This window comes from Sabethes cyaneus, chromosome 3 (assembly GCF_943734655.1).
Source record: "Sabethes cyaneus chromosome 3, idSabCyanKW18_F2, whole genome shotgun sequence".
Taxonomy (NCBI): domain Eukaryota; kingdom Metazoa; phylum Arthropoda; class Insecta; order Diptera; family Culicidae; genus Sabethes; species Sabethes cyaneus.
The window spans coordinates 35,978,546-36,002,926 of record NC_071355.1 but is presented as its reverse complement, the minus strand read 5'-3'; the positions used below and the strand labels follow the sequence as shown (position 1 = coordinate 36,002,926).

The window sequence follows — 24,381 nt, the reverse complement described above, 5'->3', positions numbered from 1 at the left end:
TCTTGTTTCTCAAGGTTCCAGTTCCCATATTTTCTTCTTTTCTTGTCCGGTTTTTCGTCGAAAATGAAGACAGAAATTTTCTTTTATGCTTTTCTTTTTATTGTCTTCCGTTTCCACCTTTTTCTGTTCAATCTCCTCTTTTTTTATTCTATTTTCCTTTTTTTCGTGGTTTCTTCTTTTCCACTTTTTCACTTTTTGTCATCCGTTTTCCCTCCCATTGTGCCCATGATTTTTACTTTCGTCTTTCTTTTTTTCGTGTTAGTTTTTCTTCTCTCTCGGAAATTTTTTCTCTTTTTCACCCTGTTGGTCTGGTTTTTGTTACGCTTTCCCCCGTGCTTTTTTCTGTTTTTGACGTAGGACTATGTCTTGCGGCAAGGTTGGGTGTCATTCTAAAAAATCTATACACGAAAAGTGGTCAGGTTTTGAACGTTAATGGCTCAGCGATTTTCTGGTCGATTTTCAATATTTGTTCACCGATCGGTCGAAAAATCTTCTACGCATTGATCTAAAAGAAAAAAAAGATCCTATCCAGCAAGTATTTCAAAAATTACCCAATCAACTAATCACATGCAAGCACGCTTTTGCTATCGAAGACCGTGGCGACAGATTTTGGAAAAAAGTGACAAACACCCTTATTCTGTATTTCGAACGAGTCTTTATTTCGTTCGACTTGTTTCGAACGAGTTGTTTTGCCCATTTGATTTTGCTGGTGGAATGAAGAATACCATCCACTTTCGTTCGAAATACCAATACGTTCGAAATACAGAATACGGGTGAAAGTCTCCCTGTCTAACACACCAGAGATTATTCTTTCCGATCAAAGCTAGAACAATTTGATGTTCTGAAAGTAAACAATTTTGTTAAAGTGTAAAACCACTCCTCGTTTCTTCAAACGATTTTATCGTTTAAGTCCTAAACCTAGTTCAATTTGATGTCCTGAAAGTAAATCGTCATAGAAAAGTAAGCGACCATCTTGTCCTTTTGCCAGATTGCATCCATACCTGACCACATATACTGCAAGAATTAGTTCTCCACTGTTGTCTTGCACGGATACAGGGCTGAAGGAATATTTGCGCATGTAACGTGACACACCAATTCTCAAAGCGAAGAAAATTAGTGACTGTCTTATCCGGAGACAGTATTTAAGCGTGTCATTTGCTGCTTTGCATCAGTTACTTGCGTGCAGTTCTTTACATAGTTTCAATTGTATTTCTGTCAAGTATGCAGCTAAGTAGAGCGTAGAAAGGAACTAGTAAGATGCAGAGGATATTAAAAAAAGGAACTAGTAAGATGCAGAGGATATTTGATATTTTAACTGGCTGTCCACACTCTAAGTCAATCTATCACAATGAATGGTGCTATCAACTATTTTCATGAAAATTGACTAATGCGATTCAGTGTTGTAAATGATAATCCAGGATAGTTAGTTATTTTTTCGGCCTAATCGTAGTTGTAAGCAAACTCCTTAAGTAAATTAATTTCGTCAACTGCACACCAGTTTCAATCAGTTATTTTAAGTTGGCTAGTGCTACAAGCCAAGCAAAAGTTTCAAAATGCGAAATCATCGCCAATCATTAGAAGATGTGAAACTGTAGTCTTATGGTATTACTCTTAATGGAACTATAAACTCATTGGACAGCGTACTTCTAGGTTACAGAAATTATTTTCTTTTAAAAAGAAGATGGGGCACGTGCCCCATTGTGCCTCAGCCTGGGCACGCCAGTGAGAATCGACATAATTTTGACGAAAAAAAGTTACGCTTTAAGATTATTTTTGCTATTACCACCAGCCCACGGTGAATAAAAAACCTGGATCGGCAAAAAAAGTTTTTTTCCCTTTCCACTTTACTCCACAGTCAACTGTCACCAGCGGAACAGAAAAAGACCAGGAGTTTCGCTTGTTAATTATTTTACTGTTATTTCCAACACCCCCGGCCCCCCGAACCTAACTATCGTCCTTCGACCCATACCGAAACGAGGCCTAAAAGGACCATCTCACGGTGGCAGCCAGCGAGCGACAAGAAGGTTGAGAGCAAAAAGCCACCTCATCAAACAAACGATACGATCCTCTCGCTGGCTGCTTAACAGGCAGGCAGGCAGAAGCAGGACAGAGGAAGCACGTAGTAAGCAAGCCAGCAAGCAAGCAAGCAATGGTATTAGGTTTATTGCCTGCCCATATAAAAAAAATAAAGGGAAGCGAACAAAAGAAGAGATAATTTTCGTGTGGATCTGGCAAAAAGCACATTCGTGACTCCGGTTTGTGTCGGCTGTTTTCCCCCCAGGGAGGGGTGGGTCGGTTCGTGGCGCGCATATAGCAAACGAAGCACGTCCGCGGGCCACCTTTTCAGGCATTAGCAGCACTGAAACAGGGCGTGATTATTGTGCGGAAATGCTCCTATCCTGCCTGCAGACGCGCATCCGAGGAGTATAATAATTGTTTCGCTAATTGTTTTGATGGGCCCGTAATTAAGACACATTTTCAACATTAATGTGTGCTCCGGCCGATGCGATGTGGGACTGGGGGTCGATATTCTACTTTTCGTTTCAGTTGACAAGCGATAAACGAAGTCAATCTTCTCGCAGATTGAAGGTCTTTTATCCTACAAACGGTGTAACAAACCTAGCAGAACGAGTGCGTCTAAGGAAAAAAAAATCGAAAGATCGATAAATCTCCCCTCTCAGCGGCGAATAACCAAATGCGTAATCCACCCTGCCTGAAGAGCTGGTTAGTAAAGTGGGTACAAGTGTAGGAAAATTGAGTGGGTGGTAATGGGAGGCATAATGATGAAGGGATTTATAGATTGCAGCTGCCATCCGTATTATACCCAGTGTATCAACAACGGGCGGCTGCTGCGCGGCCGGAGGAAAATCACTTTTCCCATCCGTTTCGACGTCGGTGAAAATTATTGAACCGTGAATTATGATCCCTTTTCCGAGAATTTTTTTCCCTCCAGCTGTAGCCGAAAAGAAAGACGATGAAAAGCAAGAAGGTTACTGATTGATATCGGAATTTGCCTGGCAATGGAAAGAAGGACGGAAAACATGCTGTAATTTTTTTAAAGAAAATTTCATCCGTCTCAACATAAGATGAGGGTTTTCCTCGGCGAAAAACAGTCACGGATTATGAAACTCACAAATTTGTAAAATCAAATCATGCGAAATCATTCCCAGCCGCGCTGAAGCCCTTCCTTTTTCCGAAAACCGACGGAAAGTGCATCGCATGCAAACAAATGAACACCTCATAAAGCATCACTTCGGAACGGAAGGGTTTTCCTTTTGTTCGCCTGCAATCGGACCAGATTTCGGTGCGAAGCACACACAAGAATCACTGAAAGTGATTTCAAATTCGTTGCACTATGCGCTTGCTTTCTCTGTCCCTCTTCCCAGGCCGCGTCAAGCACTAGGTACTCACAGTACTCGGCTTTACCCGAAACAAAAGCTTCCATATTCAAATCCAAAATATTCACAGGCAAAAAGACTCTTCACTCGAGTCATACACAACACACAGGAGGAGGCAAAAAAAATCTGCAACAGCTTTCCACCAATCCGACCGTTGTTTTCGTTTCCGGGGGAACGACTGGAGTCGAAACACTCGCATTTACGCTACGCTTGGCGTGGTTTTTCGTTTGATTCGCTTGTTCCGTCCACCCATCCGACCCAGCCACCCCCCCCCCCCCCAGGACGGATCCTTCGCTTCGCAGCATTCCGTTAGATAGCAGCAGCAGCCAGCAAGCACCCACCTAAATCCAAATCGAACAACGCACATACCTGGGATTGAGAGTGTTTTTGAGTGATCTGCAGCAGCAGCAGCGGCATACCTACATAGTGTGGAACACACATTTCCGGTTTTTCTCCGCCAACCAACGCAACGGACGGGGATCCAACGTCAGTCAGTCAGTCAGTCAGTCAGCCAGCCAGTTCGAGGTTGGAAGTCATGGAGTTAAATCGCAAAAGGGCTCCGACCAGCTGATGGGTTCAGCTTCGGTTTTCCCAACCTGGCTGCCTGAAATGGTAAATTCTCGTCCATGGCGAGCTTCATGTCCTTTGCCGTGACAACGTATGAACGAGATGGATTAGATTATTGTGTAATAATACAGTAGATCTGTGCGGATTATTTGCTATTAGACCCATTTTTTAATCAAATCGTACTTTCAATGAATATCATACAATCTATGACTGAGGTATGATCACAAATCAGAGATTGGTTTATGAAACTAGCTATGGCTGTCCTGGATAGAAAGTTATTAATAAGATTCAATGTCATAATATTTATTTTGAGGTACTGCGTGCCTTAAATAGCACCTTCCAATGCAATGTTGAATAGTAAATTCGACAGCCCGCCACCTGCTTCAAACCATCTAACGTCACAAACAAGTCCGATATGTCTTACCCGCTATTCTGACGCTTGATTTTGAACTATTATGATGGGTGTCACGTATCAGCCTAGTTCGTTTTGTTGGAAAAACCATGCTCAACCATAATCCGTCCAGCTCATTTCGGGTTGCAGAATCGTACGCCGCTTGGAAGTCTATAAACAAATGGTGGGTCTGCAAATTGGTTCTCGATATGAATCGAGGATCTGTCAAAAGGTGAACATTTGGTCCGTCGTGGAGCGTCCCTCTCGAAAACTGCACTAGCATTCGCCACCAAAGGTTTCCAGCAAAAGCTTCAGTCTATGAAACACTCTGCAATAATCATACATCGTATGATTGCTTTACTACTTAAGTAAAGCCACGCAACAGTGGGAAGTCGCGATTGTCTAAACAACCACTAGTTTGTAGTCCTACAAGATATCTGTTCCTGTCTAAAAAGTGTTGTCGATGTTAAGCGACTTTAGCATGGGTTTATTCTCAGGTCCCTCCACATCCCTTCTTCACACTAGATTGCGCATTCACCAACGATGAAGCCTCTCATTATGGTTGCTTATCACAGTGGAATGACATGGATGCAAAGCAGTAAACAAATAACGGCTGCTACATATACACACCTTCTCTTCGTTCTGAACTCTGCTTTACCGACCAGGCAGCCTCTTGCCGGGGTTAGTTATAAGAATGGTACTGGCTTGAGCTGCGAAAGAAGGCTCTTATCCAAGGGCAAATTATAACTAGTCTCTGCATTTCCTGTTGAGCAGTTCGCTCGCTCCATTGCCAAACCGCGCAAAAAAAACGAAGTGCGGAATACAGAAAAAACGCCTGAGCGATATCACAATAGATCAAATTGCTGGTGGCAGTGATAGTAACTACTACTACTAATTCAATAGTAGCAGAACTTATATTACCCTTGTGAAATAAACTCAAATAACTACCAAATATTGTCAAAACATCAGAAGAATCATATCCCATCCACTCCATGCTGTGCGAAACACAAGAATCGTCCATTTTGCCTCCTTCTAAATTCATAGCTAAACCTAATTAAAATGATTAAAATAACCTTTTTGGCTCGGGGTATAAGCTCGTACAGCACCAATTCACGCTAGACGCTTCACGTACCCAGATATATACAAAAGGTGGGGCACCCGACCATCCAGAAGAATGACTTGGCCTGTAAAAACGGAATAATCGTAGGAAGACGAATTTTTCGTTTTACTAATCACAAAAATACCGACCAGTTAGGTTAAAACTCCGGACTTTCGGGTGCAACTAGATTTGAGCTCAAAATTGAAATTGGACTAGACATTATACATATCTGGAACTGGAATAGATTAGAGTTGAAATTGGACTTGAAACCGGACCTAAATTTAGAGTAATTTGAACTAAAAGTTTTACTACAAACCGCACATGGACACGAAATTATAGACGTAGTTTTACTTGAAATTAGAATGGACATTATGCGTCTTATTCTCTCACACGTTTTACCCTTTCTCTGTTTCGTTTTTCGCTTTTCCAGTGCCGTCTTTCCACTTTTTATTCTATCTGTTCTCTTTTCTAAACCATTTTCTTCGTTTTTTGCTCTACTGTTCTTCCGTTTTTTCTTTTGCTTTTCTTTTTTCTGTCTCGTATTTGAAATCCACGTGTTAAAACATGATTTTCTTCGCGTTCTGTCCTGTTTTTCTTTTTTTTTTGTATGGACTTATCACTTTGAACACAACATTATTGATCTATTCCCAAGTAACAATCCAATAGCAAACTAGTCTTATTCATTTCTTATAGTAGTTTTATCAGAGCATCGCAAAGTCTATCAGGTTTTATAATGTTTTTCCCCCAGTAAATTTTAACTTATTTGATTAACATTTCTGAAGAATGACTGAAGGAGACTTGAAGGAACACCCATAAAACTGCATTATGAATAAGTGTAATTCACCTTATAAGCAGTTTTAAAGGAAACTTGATTTCTGCCCAAAAACGACGCTCCTTAAAACTTAGCAAGAGTTTTGACAAAATTTTAAGGAATTCTTCTGTAAGATTGATTTATCTTAACAATGTTGCCATAAAATTCTCTTAAAACCGTATATTCTTGAATGAGAAATCATACTCTTAAGAAAGAACATTCTAGTGTAAACAACTAATTTGTCAAAATGGGCGTTTGAGCCTAGAGTAAATTGGAAAACTCTGATCTTTTAAACGAGAATTGAGCAAACATTTATCCAATGTCTTGAAAACTTTTTCATATGAACGATCAGCGAGGCGATTCACAAAACAATGAAGAAAGCAGGAACAACTGATTATTGTGTTAGTTAGGGTAAGCTAAAGAAGAACGGTGCCGGTGATGATGCACTAGTAAATTTGTATGAATTGGATAAATTTGGTTCGATTGTGTTTTGCCGGCGGCGGTGCGGGTATTTTTCGTATTTTTTAAACTTTATTAGCCAGCATTTATGTTTGGAAAATGCTTGGAGGGGTTCAAGCAGACGAGGCTAATATTTTCTAAAACGGATAGTAAAGATGAAGTACCTACATTGAAAATTCTGAAGATTAAGCTTTACGCATGGACGCATTGTCGTGCAGTCTTCTTTTAATTTTTAAAATCAATTTATATTGATAATAATCAACATCACTGCTATACTTTAAAAATATTGAGCTCAATGCAAGTACAAACAACACGTTACATCGACATTTCGTTGACGTTTTCTTTGTTTATACTAGAATGGGAATCTTGCAAAAAACTTGGTGCCCTAAAGTAATTCAAACAATTCTTATTCAAGCGTAACTTGTCTTCTTCAAGAATGCAATAAGTATAGATGAACTTATCGCCCTCTTGGATTAATTTTCTTTGTCTTGTGCAAGAAACGTTATTCTAATAAGCGCTTTCTGGTTGATTTAGATAAAATCATTGAAAAAATGGCGAACGGGGCTGTTTTGATTACTTTTGAAATTGAAACCAATTGCATATGGGTGTTTATAAATATGTTTTTTCACAATTCCGCAGGTATTAAACAAATGTTTGGACATGCAAAAGGCTTTTTGCCGCAATTTGTTAAAAATTTGGTAGTTATCAACTTCTTCATGAAATTATAGAATTTTTTTTATTGATTAAATTTTTCAATAATCTAGCAAAAATAACCGGCGCGTTAAAATTTTCTAGCTTTCATGTCACAAAACATCGACAAACTGAGCGTGGCACGAAAAAAATCTCATTTATGGGCAACCTAGCAGCTGCTTTTATTACCATTTTTATTATTTATATCCATTTTGGAAAAGCAATATCTGTGAATGCTTTTTTCTCTCATAGCTCTTAGTCACTTCAAAAAATTCAAGGCTGTGAAAAGTGTATGTTGTCTTGCAAGTGTTCTTTGAGAAGATAACCATAAAATCATCAACACTTGTGGTGGTTTTCTTTTAGTTTTAAGCGACTCTTGAAAATCACTATAAATAGATATCGATAAGAATTACAAGTTTTAAAAGGACCTTGGGAAATATTCTTGAGATCCTTCTTTAGTGTGGGCCTCCCTAGTTTTATACGGGTTTTATGGCTGTTTTATCGAAGTTTTGTAGAATTACAAGTTTTTTGATCGGTTTTAAGGAGCAAATGCTGAAAACCTCTTCAAGTGCATCTTAAAATTGAATTTGTTACTTGGGTTGTAATGCTGCCCGGGTGTATGCTGTATTCTGCACTGCATTTATGTGCTTTATCGTTATTGAGTAAACGATAAGCTTATATTTTTTATGCGTGAGGGTTTTACCCTTGCTTCGATGCATGTCCTACTATATCAAATCTGTTTCGCCTCGTTATAGTTAGAACTGGTGAGTCCTCATGAGGTTCAAAACCATTACCTCAATAGGTCCTCATACCAGTATACTAACCATAAGAAGCGTCTTCGGGATAATGTAGAACTCAGCATGAAGGAAAAGTATGAGGGACCTGAGAATAAACCCATGCTAAAGTCACTTTGACATCGAATGGCTTGATTCTACTAAGATTCGAACCCATGACCATCCGCTTGTCAAAGCAGACTCGGTAACCTTGCGGCTACAGAGCCCCCCGTTTTTCTTATTTTCAGTCCTGTTTATCGTCATGTTATTCATTTGTTTTTTGTTATTTTTTTCGCATTTTTCGTCCTATCTCTTTTCTTTTTTTCCGTTTTTTGGTTTCCTGCTTTCGACTTTTCTAACTCTTTTTATCTCCTTTCAGTCTCATTTTTCGTCTTGGTCTGCTTCGTTTTTCCTCTTTTTGATGATATTTTTCCGTCTCATTTATTCTATTTTTAGCTCGCTTTTTTCCCAAAGAGAGAGCTTCCTTGCGAGTACAGTAATGTACCGATGTTGTCTACCCCCGATTTTATCAGCTTTTTATCCCGATTCTGTCAGCCTATAAATTTTGATTAACTTTTGTGCTTTTAAACATGATTTATAAAACTTTTCAGCCTGCTTATAACTATTCTGGTTCTCTGGGAAGAGTTTTTGAATAAAATGATGCCTTCTTGCGAGTAATTCAGGGTCAAAATTAGGGTATTTTTATAGTAAAAGTTCCACAGTTCCTAAACAAGCAAAGATAGAGGTATACTATATTCAGCAATTTTTTATATTTTTACTATTTGTACAACTTTGTTAAAAATGAAAAAGTCATACAACAGCTACAAAAACAACTAGAATTAAAAAACTGATTTTAACGATTTTTCATTCATGAGAAATAGAATTTTCTACCTTTGCTGAAGAGATAGAAGGTTACTGTTTTCAGAAAAATTTCTTGTAATAATATGCTGTAAAACTTTGCAGAACACATCAATGTGTTATATTGAAACTGAAGAAAAATAAATTTTTTATTGCACGTTTAGGGGAGGATTAATCAAAATTTGAATTCCGCTTGACGATAGAACTTTTAATTTTCAGGAACTCTTCCAAAGGTTCCATAAACCTAAAACCAACTTTTCCTGCTCAAAGTTAATGCGCACCAAAAAAGGTTCTGGACCAGTGTGCTGTGCCCGGTTGATTGAGCTTTCGGTTGATCTATTGAGGGTTAAAATTTAATGTTTAGTAGAAGACTTCGATATTGCAGGGTCTTAAGTCTTCGAAAAATAAAAAAAAAAAAAATTCCAGATTTTGTCAGTTTTCCCATTTTGTCAGCCCAAAATTCAACATGGGGCTGACAAAATCGAAGCGTTGCTGTATTTATTTCCCGTTTTTCGTCTTTTTCTCTTCCGTTTTACCTACTACTGTTTTCACTTTTTCTACCTCAATTTCCCGTTTGTTGTCATATCTTCCTGCTTTTATATCTATCGGTTTTCTCTCTCTCTCTCTCTCTCTCTCTCTCGCTCTCTATCTATCTTTTGACATTTTTCTTTTGGGTTTTGAATTTTGATTTTTAATCTTCGTCTTTTGACTTTCACCTTTTGATTAAAATTTTAACTTGACTTTGATTTTGATTTTTGACTTCTGACTTTCCGCTTGACTTTTTATCTACCTTTGGCCTCTTGCTTGTGATTTTCGGCTTTTGTCTTACAAACTATGACTCTGACTGTTAGTTTTAAAGTATTGACTTTTGATTTTGGCTTACGACCTTTGACTCTATGACTTTTGAATTTAAATATCTATTTATTTAAATTTTTCATTTGTATTTGTAACATTTGCCTTTTAGTCTTGGCTTTTAGTTTCTGACGCATGTTTTTTTAATTTTGATTATTGAATTTTCGCTTTAGACTTTTAGCTTCGGACATTTGACTTTTGAATTACAACTTTTTATCTTTTAACTTATAGCTTTTGATTTTTTGCTTGTGACTTTTTACTTGGAATCTTTGACTTTTAATTAACATTCTGATATTTTGTGATTTCGACATTCGACTTCAAGGTCCAATTTTATCTCCGATGCAAGGTTCAATCTTATTTCTGATTTCAGTTTAATTTTAAGTCCTGTTTCAAGTCCAATTCCATGTCTCATTTCAAGTTCTATTACATGTCTAATTTAAAGTTGGATTTGAAGTCCAAATTCCCTAAATTCCAATTGAATTTGAAGTTTATTTTCAACCAAAAGTTCGAGATAAAATCGATAATAAAGCTATGAGCTCCACATAAAACCCGCATAAAACTTCCTTTCGACCAACAGACCCACTCTTCAGAAGGTTTTTATAACCTCTTGGAGAGTCAGGCCATAAGGTCACTTAGGTTTATTACGCTCCGCCGAAAGCAGCAATAAAACCGATTATGCGTTAATCTAACGAAGCTTTTCGATTCGTTCGACAAAGCTATAAAGCATAAAGTTTGCTGCTTAGAAAGTAACCCGAGCAGGAGCGAAGAGCAAAATAATATAAAAACAATATCAAACTGTGTTATAATGGTATATTTTGTTATTGAATAGATATAGAGATACATTGATAACACATTTTGTTATTGAGTAGATATTTAAAACAGTGATTGTAAGATGAGTTTAATAACTGATTTTGTTATCATATCTTATTTTGGCCTCAAAATGACATTCGATATATTTCATACAATTTTTTTTTATTAAAGAGATTTTAGATTATAAATATTCTATAAAGTGATTTTTTTATATTCTACTGCATTTGTTATTAAATACCTTAATAATACTAAAATATGTTATTCTAAACTCTGAATACAGTCATGTTATTGCTTTTCAAATAACACAAGTAGTTATTCTTTTGGCCCTAAAGGAGTAAAATTTTGATATTATTTTTGTTATTTTACCAACTATGTCAGCCAAAACAAGACTAAATTTTGATATGAGTCGATTTCCAATAACACATTTTGATATTATTTTGCTCTTCGTTCCTGTTCGGGAAGTCATGATGAAATATCCGAAAAATATAAAATAAATTTTCAGCGGTTTCCGTAGTTATGCAGCATATGCGCAATTAATTTTGTGTATTGGAATAATAAGTGGCGAAAATTAACGCGCCATCAAAATGTTGTTCTGGTTGGTCCTACACTAAATTGTCTGCAGGCATTTTTTGATTTTGAAAACAAAAAACCAAAGCAGCAACAGGAATCGCATCGGTAAAGCAAGGTGAAATTTGAACCGTTTCTAAGCAAACTTAGGGAACTCCATAACTCCTACAATTAATTAAGTGATTAAGTGTAGGTGCGTATAAATTAATCAGCCTAACTCGATACCTTTACCGAGTTCAATTTTACTAACACAGTTAATACTGATCGAAACCATAGTGTGTCATCAATGGTCAACGGCAACGGGAACAGCAGAGAAAAGCGCTAAAGCGCGTTGAAGAAGAAGGTCTAATTCCTTCACTGTCCGGTGCATTCCGGAAGTTTACCGAATGGCTCAGCTCATAGTTATATGACGGAATTGTATGTGTGTTGCTTAACGCCTGCTAGACGTCTCGGTTTACTATCTTCTCGGGCGTTCCGCAAGGCAGGGGTATAAAATGGGGAAGGCATCTAGGAAAAAGCTCCCAACATAGCTCCAGCCATCCCAAGCTCCTACCTAGCGCCTCCACGTGGCCATACCTGGTAATAATTCAATTTACACAATTGAGTAGCCAAACTAGCCACGGTACGGGTCGTGTGGTTTTCAGTTTCTAACCTTACAGCTGTAGTTATTGGCAACCATTAAACCACACGACTTTATTTTCAAGTGTTATATTATTTAAACTAATAATTTTGGTAGACTAATTTATTTTCAGAGAGCGAATGAATAAGTCATTATCTACAGGGGGAGCGTTTGGAATGGGAGGTCCACGCTTTCTTCCTTTCTCTTTTTTCCATGTGTGGACTCATTACTGCGACCAGTATAGTTGACCTATTGTAATATCGCTCGGGTGTTTTTACTATAACCGCTACTGAGTGGGCGATATGCTTATTAAATTTTATGCGTGCTTGTGTGTATTGGGGTTTAACCCTTCCTTCAAAGCTTGATCTACTTAACCGCTTATTCCTCGCTGCCAGCACTATTCCATATTTTGGCCCTCCATGGCGAGGATTCCTTCGCTCCTCTGACCAGTACACTTAAACTATAGGAGGGACATTTGCGTGAGGCTTCAGTGGGTAAATATATGGAATTTTCAGCATGAAGAAAGGGTAAATGAGGCGCCCAGGCAACAATGTGAGTTTTAGTATGCTCTTATGGCTGTTTTATTGACCAATTTTGGTCTTAAATGCCATCATAATGTTGTAATATAACCCAAATTGTTACTTGGGGCCTGAGAATAAACCCATGCTAAAGTCACTTGACATCGAATGGCTTGATTCTACTAAGATTCGATCCAACGACCACTCGCTTATCAAAGCAGACTCGATAACCTTGGGGCTACGGAGCCCCTCTTTTCTTCTCTTTAATTTTATGGAATTGATTGGAATTAGGTATTATTTCTGATTCCACTTGATTCCTTGGAATTCTCTCTGCGGTACATGCTGTGCAGTTGATCTGGCTGTTGACAAGAAAAATTGTTAAATCAAGCAATCGTCATTTTCCAGGATGGTTTCAAGAATTGCTTGTGTTAGTATGAGATTAGATTAAATTAGATTCTCGGGCGTTCCGCAAGGCAACAACTTGAGACCGTTCCTATTCGTATTATTTTATAACGATATTGCTTCACTACCTTGGAGATAGCTGCAAACTAGTGCTACTATCTGGAATTATATACGACAGTTTTCTTTGCGTTTGTTGATTGGTGTGGAGAAACTAGTCTATAGTAAGTATCTCAATATGCCAATTTCCGCCACTCATAAGACAGCTCACCTTTAGCTTATATCATACCGCGAAAGCCTGAAAAGCCTACACAGTTAAGTATAGTTACCCAAGCAGCACATTTTGCGCACTTCTGGTTGCAGCAATTTATCTACGACTGAAATTAGTCATATATCAGTTAGGGGAACTAGCTTGTAACAACTGTGTTAGTAGGGTACACAGGATTGCATTATTTTAACGGCTGACAAGTAAAATTTTGGAATTTTTTCGAGGCCCCTATACTCAACAACAAACGAGCTTAGGGAGAAATGAGAGTGTATATGTGTTAGCTCTTTCTCTCCTCTTTCTGTCAGTATTTTTTGTTTTGTTTATGCTGGTCAAGTTTTGCTTAAAATGGCGTTAAAATGGCGTTGTACACTTCTACGAACAGCCACAGAAATCTCGGCAAAAAGTATACGGTACAACATTTAAAAAGCGAATATGTTGCGGCTTTGACTGTTTAGCATATCCTCAGATGCCCAACAACTATTCGCAAGCAAGCTAGTGGAAGACCAGCCAAAATTATGGACGCAGAAGGACATCGTTCTCTTTCTTGTTTCTTCAACAACAAGCCTTCTGGTTTGGCTATCAATTAAGATGCACCGGACGAATGTTTGAAGAAAATTTTGATCCCGTTTCTACAAAAACGTCATGTAAATGGACAATACGTGCTTTGGCCGGATAGAGCATCATGGCATTACGCCAAAAAAACACAATCGTTCCTGGATACTCATTCGATCCCATTTTTACCCACAAACCACGACCCGAAAAATCTGTCTCAATGCGCCCAATCAAAGATTTCTTCGGGATTTTGAGTTCCATGGTGTACAAAAATAACTGGAGAACCACGAATTGTAAACAGTTGATTGGTAGAATCAAGAGATGCATTCGCAAAGTTGACATGACGGCCGTACAACGTTCCTGTTCGGACATCAAACGGAAACTTCGCCGAACAGCCGATTACGGACCGTTTTCAAATGTACACTAATTTTTTTTTCAACAATGGATAATGTATCTTTAATTTCGATAAATCAGATCTTCTTTATGTATCTTTGTCTTTTTTTTTGACAGCTTGAGAAAATAATTCCAAAATTTTAGTTGCCACCCGTTAGCTCAATACAAGATATTGTATTTTACCTCTGCATAATGAAGCAAAGCTATGCACTCCATCGGATAAGATAATATAGAAGAGATCTGAGACATCAATTACGATAATTAGCAGACTTGCTTACCTCCGAGCAGTCACCATATGGGTGGAAACTGGGAGAGATTAGTTAAATCCGTAAAAATGGTATTGTACATATTCGATGAAACTTTCAGAATTACCAACAGATGAAGTTCTCAGTAACAACATGCTGGTAAACACCATCAACGCTTAATCCCTCGCGTACATTCAGGGCATGGACAAAATTATGGAAACCGACAATATTTTGAAAAACTAAAAAAATGTATGACTTATAGGAATTTAAAAACTGACCATTTTCATCTTCTTGCAAGACATCCTGAATCAAAAATTAGGACAAAAATCAAAATTAGTTTTACCAGAAATAATGGCTCAAAATTAGTCACATTTTTTTTAACAAATCAATGTGAATTCCGTTCCAAAAAATATGCGTAGACGTAAATATTCAGACTTAATCCACCCGGCAGCAATGTAGGTTCGGAAACACTAATAATGGCAATATCAATTTCACAAGCAATGCACCCAAATCTTTCACAGTCATTGTCAGCCGAATGTTTCCTCGGTGGGAAAACCATAAATTATCCCAGCTAACCCGCCGTGACGGTACAACAAACCATGCCGGACAGTTAGCCGGTTAGAGAACGAATGGCTCGCGGCCTCAAACCAGTGCGGAGTTGATCGATAAATTTTATTCAAAATTATTCGTGCCCTCGGCGATGTGCATGTGAATTTGATTGCATTTTATGTTGATCATTTGTCCTTTCCAAATGGCGAAATTTTGGCTGTTTCCCGGTTTCCGTACGATATCTTGACACATCGGTCCCGTCCCGTTGATGGAGACGCATGGCTCGGTACGTGCAAAATCTAGACTGGACCAACAGTCGTAACCAACAAAGAGAGCTCGGTCCAATTTGCTAACTCTCGTCCCTACGCTACGTAGCGTAGCAGACGGTAGCAGAATGATGCCGACAATGATTTGGCCCATCCGTTGGCATTGATCTAACCTCATTTGCTCATGTGTAAATAGACTCATCAGCGTGCGCTCCGTAGAACGGATGCGGAGGATGCAAGCCGAAAAACGGATTCCGAACAGCTTACCGTCTGCCTGCCAGCACACTGGCGCTCCAACGTGAATGTCAACCGACATCCTTGGCCGTTGCGGTCAAGCGGGACGCTCGCCGCCGTCGCACAGCTGCCATGCCATTGCATGCATGGCTATAAATTTATAATTAATATTGTATAAATACGTATAAATGGTGTGGTACAATATCGGAATTCTCGTCATCTCTAGTTCTGGGTCTGTCCCGGACTATGGACGTAGTCCCTACGTACGTACGTACGTACGTATGGCCGTACGGACGTGCCACCACGGAATTAGCACGGACGACAGACTTTCGGCATCGGTTGACACCGGCAATTGGATTAGAGCTTGACTGCAGCGGAATCTACTAGCTTCATGCCGGTTTCCGATGCAAACGGGTTGAGCGAGACACTGACTAATTTCTGATGATGGGTGGACGTTTTTATTAGAATATACTATTTAGGAGTTCATACTTTCTATAACTAATTTCTATTCTTTTGTTTCTTTACTTTCAGTATTACGAAATGTCGTACGGCCTCAACGTAGAAATGCACAAACAGGTAAGTCAATCAGAGTTAACCACACCGAACGGCGGTTCCGCCCGGTCGGGTACAACCGATCAATCATCTAATTTCCCCTGTCTACTGCTACATCACGTAGAACCGTACCCGTTCGCTTCACACCCAACCCAACCCAACCCTTCGTTCGACCTTCGTTTCGGGGCAGCTCCTTGCGGGGTTCTTCGCCGAAGGAAACCGTTTCGATCCGGTCCCAAACCACCTGACGATGATACTACGACCCAAACCCCGCTACTCTACCGTAACTGTCGCTGTAAATAAGATAATCATATAAAATTAAATAAATGTCAAAGCACGAAAAGACAAACCCCGACTCTCGCACGTCGTCATCCCACCACCCACATCGGAATATTGTAGCGCTGCGCTACTTGCTGGTGAGGTGTAAGGAACATTTCTTCGAGTTGCCTTATCAGATTGTACGTGCCACGGAAACCGAACCACCGGTACCGTGCTGCCAGCCTTCAGCATCGAACATCTCCATAACCACCTTCTTCCCCAAGTACGACAGCTGGCATCACTGACACTGAAACATACCCGCTCAATTGCTGCGAAAACCGAAGCCGAACGTACCCTGGCTGGCTGGGTGGGAGCGAGACGACAAGACGATCTGCCATTTCCAGGGAACGCCGCGCAAACGTTTGCTGACGGAGAGGGCGAGGATTATTAAATTAAAATAACAGTAATAGCTGTGAAAGCATGAAAAGTAGGAAAATCATGAACTTGTTTGAGTTTACCACCTTGTTCTGTTCTCGCTTCTCGCACCGCACACAACCGGAGCACCGCACCGGAGTGGGTGGTGCTGGGTGGGAGACAGCTGGTGGGTGGTCTATTCTGTACCGCTGTCACGTCGCCCGCTATCAACTGGAAGTCAACTGGTTCAGAACGTACCAGCATCGAGCATCAGCCACCACTGGCGTGCCCAGGCAGGAACGAAAGGTGGGGCGCCCGATTTTTTAAGTATGTTTTGACCTGGAAAATCAAGAATCATAAAAATATAGGGCTGATTACGTTGAAAACTCCGTATTTTTGGGTGCAATTGGCTTTAAAATTAAAGTTGCTGAAATTCGACTTGAAATCGGACTTGGCTTAGGGCATTAAATTGGACTTGAATTTGGATTAATTTGAGTTCAAGTATTTTTTAAAATTGAACTGGAAATTGGATTTAAAATTGGATATGAAATTGAACTTTTATTTGGAGTAATTTGAACTGGATTTTTTATTTGGAATTAGGCGAGATATCGGACCTAATTTTTATTTGAAACTGGACTTGAAATTAAAATTAAATTAGACATGGATTAGACTTAAAATTGGATTTGAAATTACAGTTGAATGAATTTAAAATTATGTTCGAAATTAAACTTGAAATTGGAAATAAATTGGATTTAAATTGGACTTGAGATTAGGCTTGGAATTAAGTATGAAATGAGACTAGAATTTGTACTAGAATTTGGACTTGACACCAGAATTTAAATTGGACTTGAAATTGAACTTCAAATTGAAATTAAATTAGACTTTAAATTGGTATTAACATCGGACACACAATTGAACTTACCGTTGAACATTAAAATAGATTTTAATTTTGACGTGAAATTAGACACGAAGTCTTACTTCAAATTAGGATTAACATATTTCGTCTTACTCTCTCAGACATTTTTAATTTTTTGTTCTGTTTTTTCTTCTTTTCTGTACCGCTGGCTTGGTTTTTGCTCTCACTTTTCTGCTTTTTCCTTCCGTTTTCCTCTCTTTCTCTCAGTTTTCTTTCTTTCCTTCTGACTCGTGTTTTCTGTTTAATTGTTCCGTTTTTATTCGTTTCTTGTACCATTTTTTCTAATTCTCAGTCCTGTTTTTCACTCATTTTTCCCCCATTTTCAGTCTTTCCTCTTCCATTTTTCATTTCCAGTTTTTATTTTTTTGTTTCCAGTTTTCATTTTTTCTAACTCTCCTCCTTCTCGTTTTTCATCTTAGTCTGTTCCGATTTTCCCCGATTCTTTTAGATGCCCGGTTTTTTTGTCACGTTTATTCGCTTTTTGGCTCCCTTTGCTCTCTTTGCTCTCGGGTTTCCCTTTTTTATCTCGCGTGTTGCGTGTCTTTTCCTCTTCAGTTTCGCCATTTTCTTTGGTTTTGATTTTTTTCTGTCCCATTTCCTCATCGCCATTACCATTTTGTCCCATGTTTTTAAGAAAAAGAGATCCAACGGGATGATTTGTTTGCGGTTCCTTTTTCACTTTTTTAATTTTATTTTTTCTTTTATTATATCCCGTTAAACCTCCTTTTCACTTTCGTTTTTTTTTTCTTTTTTTGTCCGCTGTTTCCTCTTTTTTTACCATGCTTGTCTTGTTTTTCGCCTTTTAAGTTCTGAAATTTCTGTTCCACTTTTCATCTTTTTTCTTCCATTTTTCCTCTTTTCCAGTCTTTTTTTTTGCTTTTCCAAAATGCTCGTTTTTCTCTTTTCCAGTCTCGGTTTTTTGCTTTTTGTCTATTTTTTTGTGTTCGTCCGTTTCATTCTTCCTCTCATTATGAACTGCTTTTCCTCCCTTTCTGTCACGTTCTGTCACGTCTATTTTTGGTTGCATCCCGTTTTTCACCTGTTTGTTCCATTTTTTCTTCTCTTGTGCACCGTTTTCTTGGCTTTTGCTTTCACTTATTTTCATTTGGCTTGGGGTTTTCCTCGTTTTCTCCTATTGTCTGTCTAATATTTTCTGTTTCATTGTTCCGTTTTTCTTCATTTCTTGTTCCATTTTGTCTTATTCGCAGTTACTTTCTTTCTTTCTTTAAGACTCGTGTTTTCTGTTTAATTGTTCCGTTTTTATTCGTTTCTTGTACCATTTTTTCTAATTCTCAGTCCTGTTTTCACTCATTTTTTCCCCATTTTCAATCTTTCCTCTTCCATTTTTCCTTTCCAGTTTTTATTTTTTTGTTGTCTGTTCCGATTTTCCTCATTTCTTTTAGATGCCCGGTTTTTTCTGTCACGTTTATTCTGTTTTTGGCTCCCTTTTTTCTCTTTGCTCTCCTGTTTTCCTTTTTTATCTCGCGTGTTGCGTCTTTTCCTCTTCAGTTTTCATTTTGCCTTATTCGCAGTCCTGTTTTTCTTTAAATTTTTCACTCATTTTTTATATTTCTTTTCACTTTTTCCTTTTTTCGTTTCCTATTCTCGATTTTTGTCTAACTCTCCTCCTTCTAGTCTTCCTCTGTTCTGTTTTTCTTTTAAATGTCCCATTTTGTTCTCCTTTTCTATTACGTTAATTCTGTTTTGACTTCCTTTTATCCCTTTGCTGTTCGGTTGCCCTTTTCTATCTCACGTTTTTCATCATTTTCTCTCCAGTTTTGCCCTGATCCAGTTTTGGTTAGATTTTTCCTTATTTTCTTTTCTTCTTTTTCTGTCCCATTTTCCCATCGCATTACCATTTTGTCCAATGTGTTTTCTTTTATATCACGGTGGAACTGGTTTTCCTATTTTCCTCATTTTCTTCATCTATTTTCTTCTTTCTTTGTCGCTATTTTTCTTTTATCTGTTTTTTTCTCTTGTTTTCTATTCCGTTTTTCTTTTCTTGTCTCGTTTCCCTATTAATATGTTCCCTCATTTTCTTCTTGTTTGTTTTTAGCCGTATATTCATGTCTCGTTTTTTATCTCGTTTTTCGTTTTTTACGCGTTATCTATTTTATCATTCTACTTTTCTTCGTTTCTTGTTCGATGTTTTCTTATTCTCAGTGTTATTTTTCACTCATTTTTCCAGTTTTCGTCTTGGTTTATTTGGTTTTTCTATTCAGTTCCGTAGTTTGTATTTAGAAGTCTAATTTTTTCTCCTTTTCTGAAACGTTTATTCCGTTTTTGGGTTCTTTTTTTCCTTTCTCCGGTTTCTTATCTCGCATATATTTGTCTTTTTCTCTACAGTTTTGCCTTCGATTTCTTTTTTTTCTTTTCTTCTTTTCTGACCCATTTTTCCATCTTAAAAGGATATGGAACTCTTTTCCTATCCTCTCGGTGTTCTTTTTTCATTCTGTTTTGTTTCTAATTTTTTTCTGTTTCGTCTTTCCTTTCTTATCCAGTCAGCTTATTATGTCCAGTTTTCCCTTCTTTTCTCTCTCGTTTTTTTACTTTTTTCGCCCGCTTTTCCAGTCCTGTCTTGTTTGTCGTCCTTTTCAGTCCGGATTTTCCTCTATTCTTTTTCTGTTCCGCTTTTCATCTTTTATCTTCCGAAAAAGGAAAAAAGAAAGCCAAAAACGGAATAACACGTGACGAAATACGAAACAGAAAAAAGGAAAAACGGAAAGAAAAAGAAGACAAGATTGAGCGAAAATCAAGAAAACGGTACAGAAAAGAAGCAAAAATGGAACATAAAATTGAAAAAACGGAATACATCAAAAAACAACGTGACAGCAAAGGAGGATAAGCAAAAGCAGGATATAAAAAGAGAAAGAATGAAAGAGACAAGTGCAAAAAATGGACAAAAAATAAAAGGAAGAGAATGGAAAAGAGGTAAAACGTGCCTGATAATGGAAGAAAAAAATTAAACAAAAAGAACAAAGAATACCAGCGGGCAAAAAGAAAGAAAAAAAAAACTTGGAGGGAAAACGGGACATAATAAGAGATATTCAAGACAACAAGATAAAAAAGGGTAAACGGAACAAAAAACCAAAAACCCAACTAGCACAGTTCTTTCAAAGTTGTTGTTTATTTATTTATTTATTATCTAATACATACAGAGTAAGGATTAACCTTTTTAATTTCTGCATTCAGGTCAATGCCTAGTTATTTCTATAATTCTAAGTTTCTGATTTAATTCTTACTATACTCCAATATCTGTAACTATCTAACCCCATCTGTTATGCCATGCCATACATTCTTGTGGTAACCGAAAATATAACTAATTTCAGTCGTAATCTGATTGCTTCGACTAAATGGACTTAAAGTGTGCTACTTGGCAAAAGAAAAAAGAAAGGAAAAAGGAAAAAGAAGAATAACGAGGAAAAAATAAAACTTATAGAGGAAAAGAGTTCGAACGGGATGATAATGGAATGAGAAAAAGAAGAAAAGAAAAACAAGAGAAACAAACCAAAGAAAAAGGCAAAACTGCAGAGAAAAACACGCAAAACGCGAGACAAAAAATATAGACCGGTGAACAAAAGTAAAAAAAGGAAACCAAAAACAGAATAAATGTGATAGAAAAGGAGAAAAACGTGGTATTTAAAAGAAACGGGGAGAAACAAAACAGACGAAGACCAGAAAAGAAAAGAAGAGCTGGAAAAATCAAAAATTGGAAACGAAAACAGGAAAGAGAAAAGACAGAAAACGGAAAATAATACCACAAAAAATGAGTAAAAAACAGGAGGAAACAGAACTAAAAATTAGAAAAAAAATGAAACAAGTAAGTAACAACTCATGAGAAAACCGAAAAATGAAATATAAAACACGAAACGAGGGAAATTGAATTGGCAAACGGAAGGAAAAAGAAGAAAAGTGACAGCTGAAAGCCAAGAAAACGGTACAGAAAAGAAGAAAAAAAACGAATAAAAAAGTCGAAAAGCGGGATAAAATAAAAAAACAAAACGTGATAGAAAATGAGGAAAAGCAGGACATAATAAAAGAAAAGATGAATCAGCAGAATGTAAAAAAAAGAATGCAAAAATTTAAATAACGAGACTGGAAAACAGGGGCCTGAAACTGAAAAAAAGATGAAAAGCGAAACAAACCAAAAAAGAGGAAAAAACGAGTTAGTTAAAAAAACTGAGAGAAATTAAATTGAAAAACGGAAGGAAAACGAAGAAAAGTGACAGCTGAAAACCAAGAAAACGGTACAGAAAAGAAGAAAAAAAAACGAATAAAAAAGTCGAAAAGCGGGATAAAATAAAAAAAACAAAGCGTGACAGAAAACGAGGAAAAACAGGACATAATATAAGAGAAAAGATAAAACAGAAGAATGTAAAAACAAGAATGCAAAAAAAATAAAAAACGAGACTGGAAAACAGGGGCCTGAAACTGAAAAAAAGACGAAAAGCGGAACAAAAGAAAAATCAGAACTAAGAGGGGGCGAAAAGCGAGACAGGAATGGAAGAGAAGGAAGGAACAGCGGAGAAAAAACAGGAAATAAACGAGAGAGAGAGAGAGAGAGAGAGAGAGAGAGAGAGAGAGAGAGGGAGAGAGATGGAGGGAAAACGGGACATAATAAGAGGGAAAATGAAACAGAAAACTATAGAATGCAACGTGGAGAAAAGAATAGCGAGAAAGAAAAAACCGCTTGAGAAACCGAGAAAAATAGCAGAAACGAGACCAAAAAAGAGCAGACTGGATAGAAAGGAAAGACAAAAAAATGAGAGGTAAGAACGAAAAACGATAAAGGAAATGATGAATACGAGAAAGAATATAATGATTAACTGGACAGAAAAGGTGAAAAAACGGATGTTGTTCCGAAAAACGAAAAAACGGCTCTCCATTTGGCTGAAAATGCAATGCAAACGGGATAAAACAAAAAAACATAACGAGACAGCAAAGGAAGAAAAGCAGAACATAATAAGAGAATGTTTCTCTAATAAAATAAATACAACAAAAACAAATAACAAGACTGGAAAATAATGAAAACGGGTGTGAAAATGAAAGAAAAAAGACTAAAAGCATAACAGAAAAAAAACAAAAATCAAGAACAAGGAAAATCAGGACTGACAAGAGTATAAACAAGACAGGAATGGAAGAGAAAGTTTTTCCTTTTTTCTCTCATTTTTTTTTTTGTTTTTTTCTTTTCTGTACTTCTTTTTTTTCAGTCTGGTTGGTCTGCCCATTTTTGGCCTCGTTTTCCCATTTTTCTCCCGTTTCTTTTCTTCTACTCTTTTTATGTCTCGTTTTCCTACTTATTGTGTCACGATTTTTCTTTAGCCTATTCTTTTTTTTCTCCTAAAATTTAAAATGAATATAAATTGGTTTTAAATTGGACTTGAAACTGGATTTGTAATCAGACTTGATGTTGAACTTAAAATCAAAGCTGAAATTAGACTCGAAATCGAACTTAAAGCAAGAATTGAAATTAGATTTCGAACTGGTTATAAATTAGATGAAATGGGGCAAAAGGAATAGCGAGAAAGCAAAAAGAAAACCAATTGAGTAAACCAGAAAAACAGGAGAAACGAGACCAGAAAAGTGCAAACTGGATAGAGAAGGAGGAAGAATGGCACATGAAATTCAAATTGAAATTTGAAATTGTATTTGGAATTGAACTTGAAACTAGACCTAAGGCCTTGGATTCAGTGTTGAAATTGGGCATGAACTGTTAAAGTAAGGCTAAGACTACCCTGCAGAAGAGGAAGGGTTTAATTTGGACTTAAAATTTAGCTTAAATGTTAAATTAGACTTTAAACTAAACTTTAATTTATCGCTGGATATAAAATTAGAATTGAAAGTGGAACTATTTTACGTAATATATTTAATTTTATCAAAAATAAAGACAAATGAAATTGAAAATTGTCAACTTTTGGGTAACAGACATTTTTTTGCTTTATATTAAATTTCAAAGAGAAGACGGGGGACCGTACCCCGGTTCGCTCCCACCTGGACACGCCAGTGAGCACCACCCCCAGCTGACAGAGAGAAAGTGCGGAACTGCTTGCCGGAATCCTCGGTCGAGGTCGACGTGGAATGTATTTGCTTAATTGCGCTCGTTTCGTCGACGACGTGCCGCACCATGGATCCCTCGGCAGCAAATTTGGGTTTTCTTACGGGGGTTTCCTGGGTGGAAAACGGTCCCCAACCAGTGGAAACCGTAGAGCTGGCAGTCGACAAGGGTTGCGCTGGCTGGCTGGCTGGCTGGCTTTGGGGTTGGAATCGTTTCGGCACTGAGCGGAAGGAAAATTAGTGTTTGTGCACAACAAAACCGATTTCCCTCGGGAAGAGCTGGAGAAGGAGGAGAAGGAGGCGGATTTCGCTGTTGAAGTTGTTGCTACAAGCATCTGGCTGGATTTTGTTACAAACCGGCGGGGGTGGCAAAGAGTTAAGCTCGAGAAATGTTGAACCGAACTAAGTGGCAATCGACGTGGAACGATGTCGCCGCAGTCGGTGTCGGTGGGTGCGAATCGGGCTTGGTTTGTTGATTGGATGATTAATTACGAAGGCTGCTGATGCGTTCGGTAAATACTCTCATGATGACGGGTAAAGGAAATTGATACTTTTGATGCTCGTTGGAATTATAAGAAACTATTTATCCAGTTTAGAAAGTACTTGAGTAATGTACAATCTACTTTGTTGAGTTAAATATTTAGAACAGTCCTTACACATGAGGGTAGTATATCCAAACACACTACTTATGCCTCTGTCAATCATTTCCTTAAAATGTTTCACGATCTTCCTACTGGAAAGAAGCCTAACTTGGTTATGATTCCCGTAGTGCTTTTGCTCCTACAAAACAGTGTCATCCCGTCTCCCTTCACTACACATCTAGCAACATCTTCCGTATGCTCCGGTAGCAGCACTATGTTGTGATGACA

At 37.8% G+C, this 24,381-nt stretch overlaps 1 protein-coding gene across 6 annotated transcripts in view; it reads left to right on the top strand.

Annotated features, from left to right (window-relative positions):
- LOC128743873 (protein groucho) overlaps positions 1-24,381 on the top strand; it is a 464,959-nt gene that overhangs the window by 324,147 nt on the left and 116,431 nt on the right. For all 6 annotated transcript variants that reach the window (XM_053840556.1, XM_053840560.1, XM_053840558.1 and 3 more), the window contains exon 5: positions 15,850-15,894. In XM_053840556.1, coding sequence (XP_053696531.1) covers positions 15,850-15,894 — 45 coding nt within the window. The remainder of the gene's footprint in view (positions 1-15,849; positions 15,895-24,381) is intronic.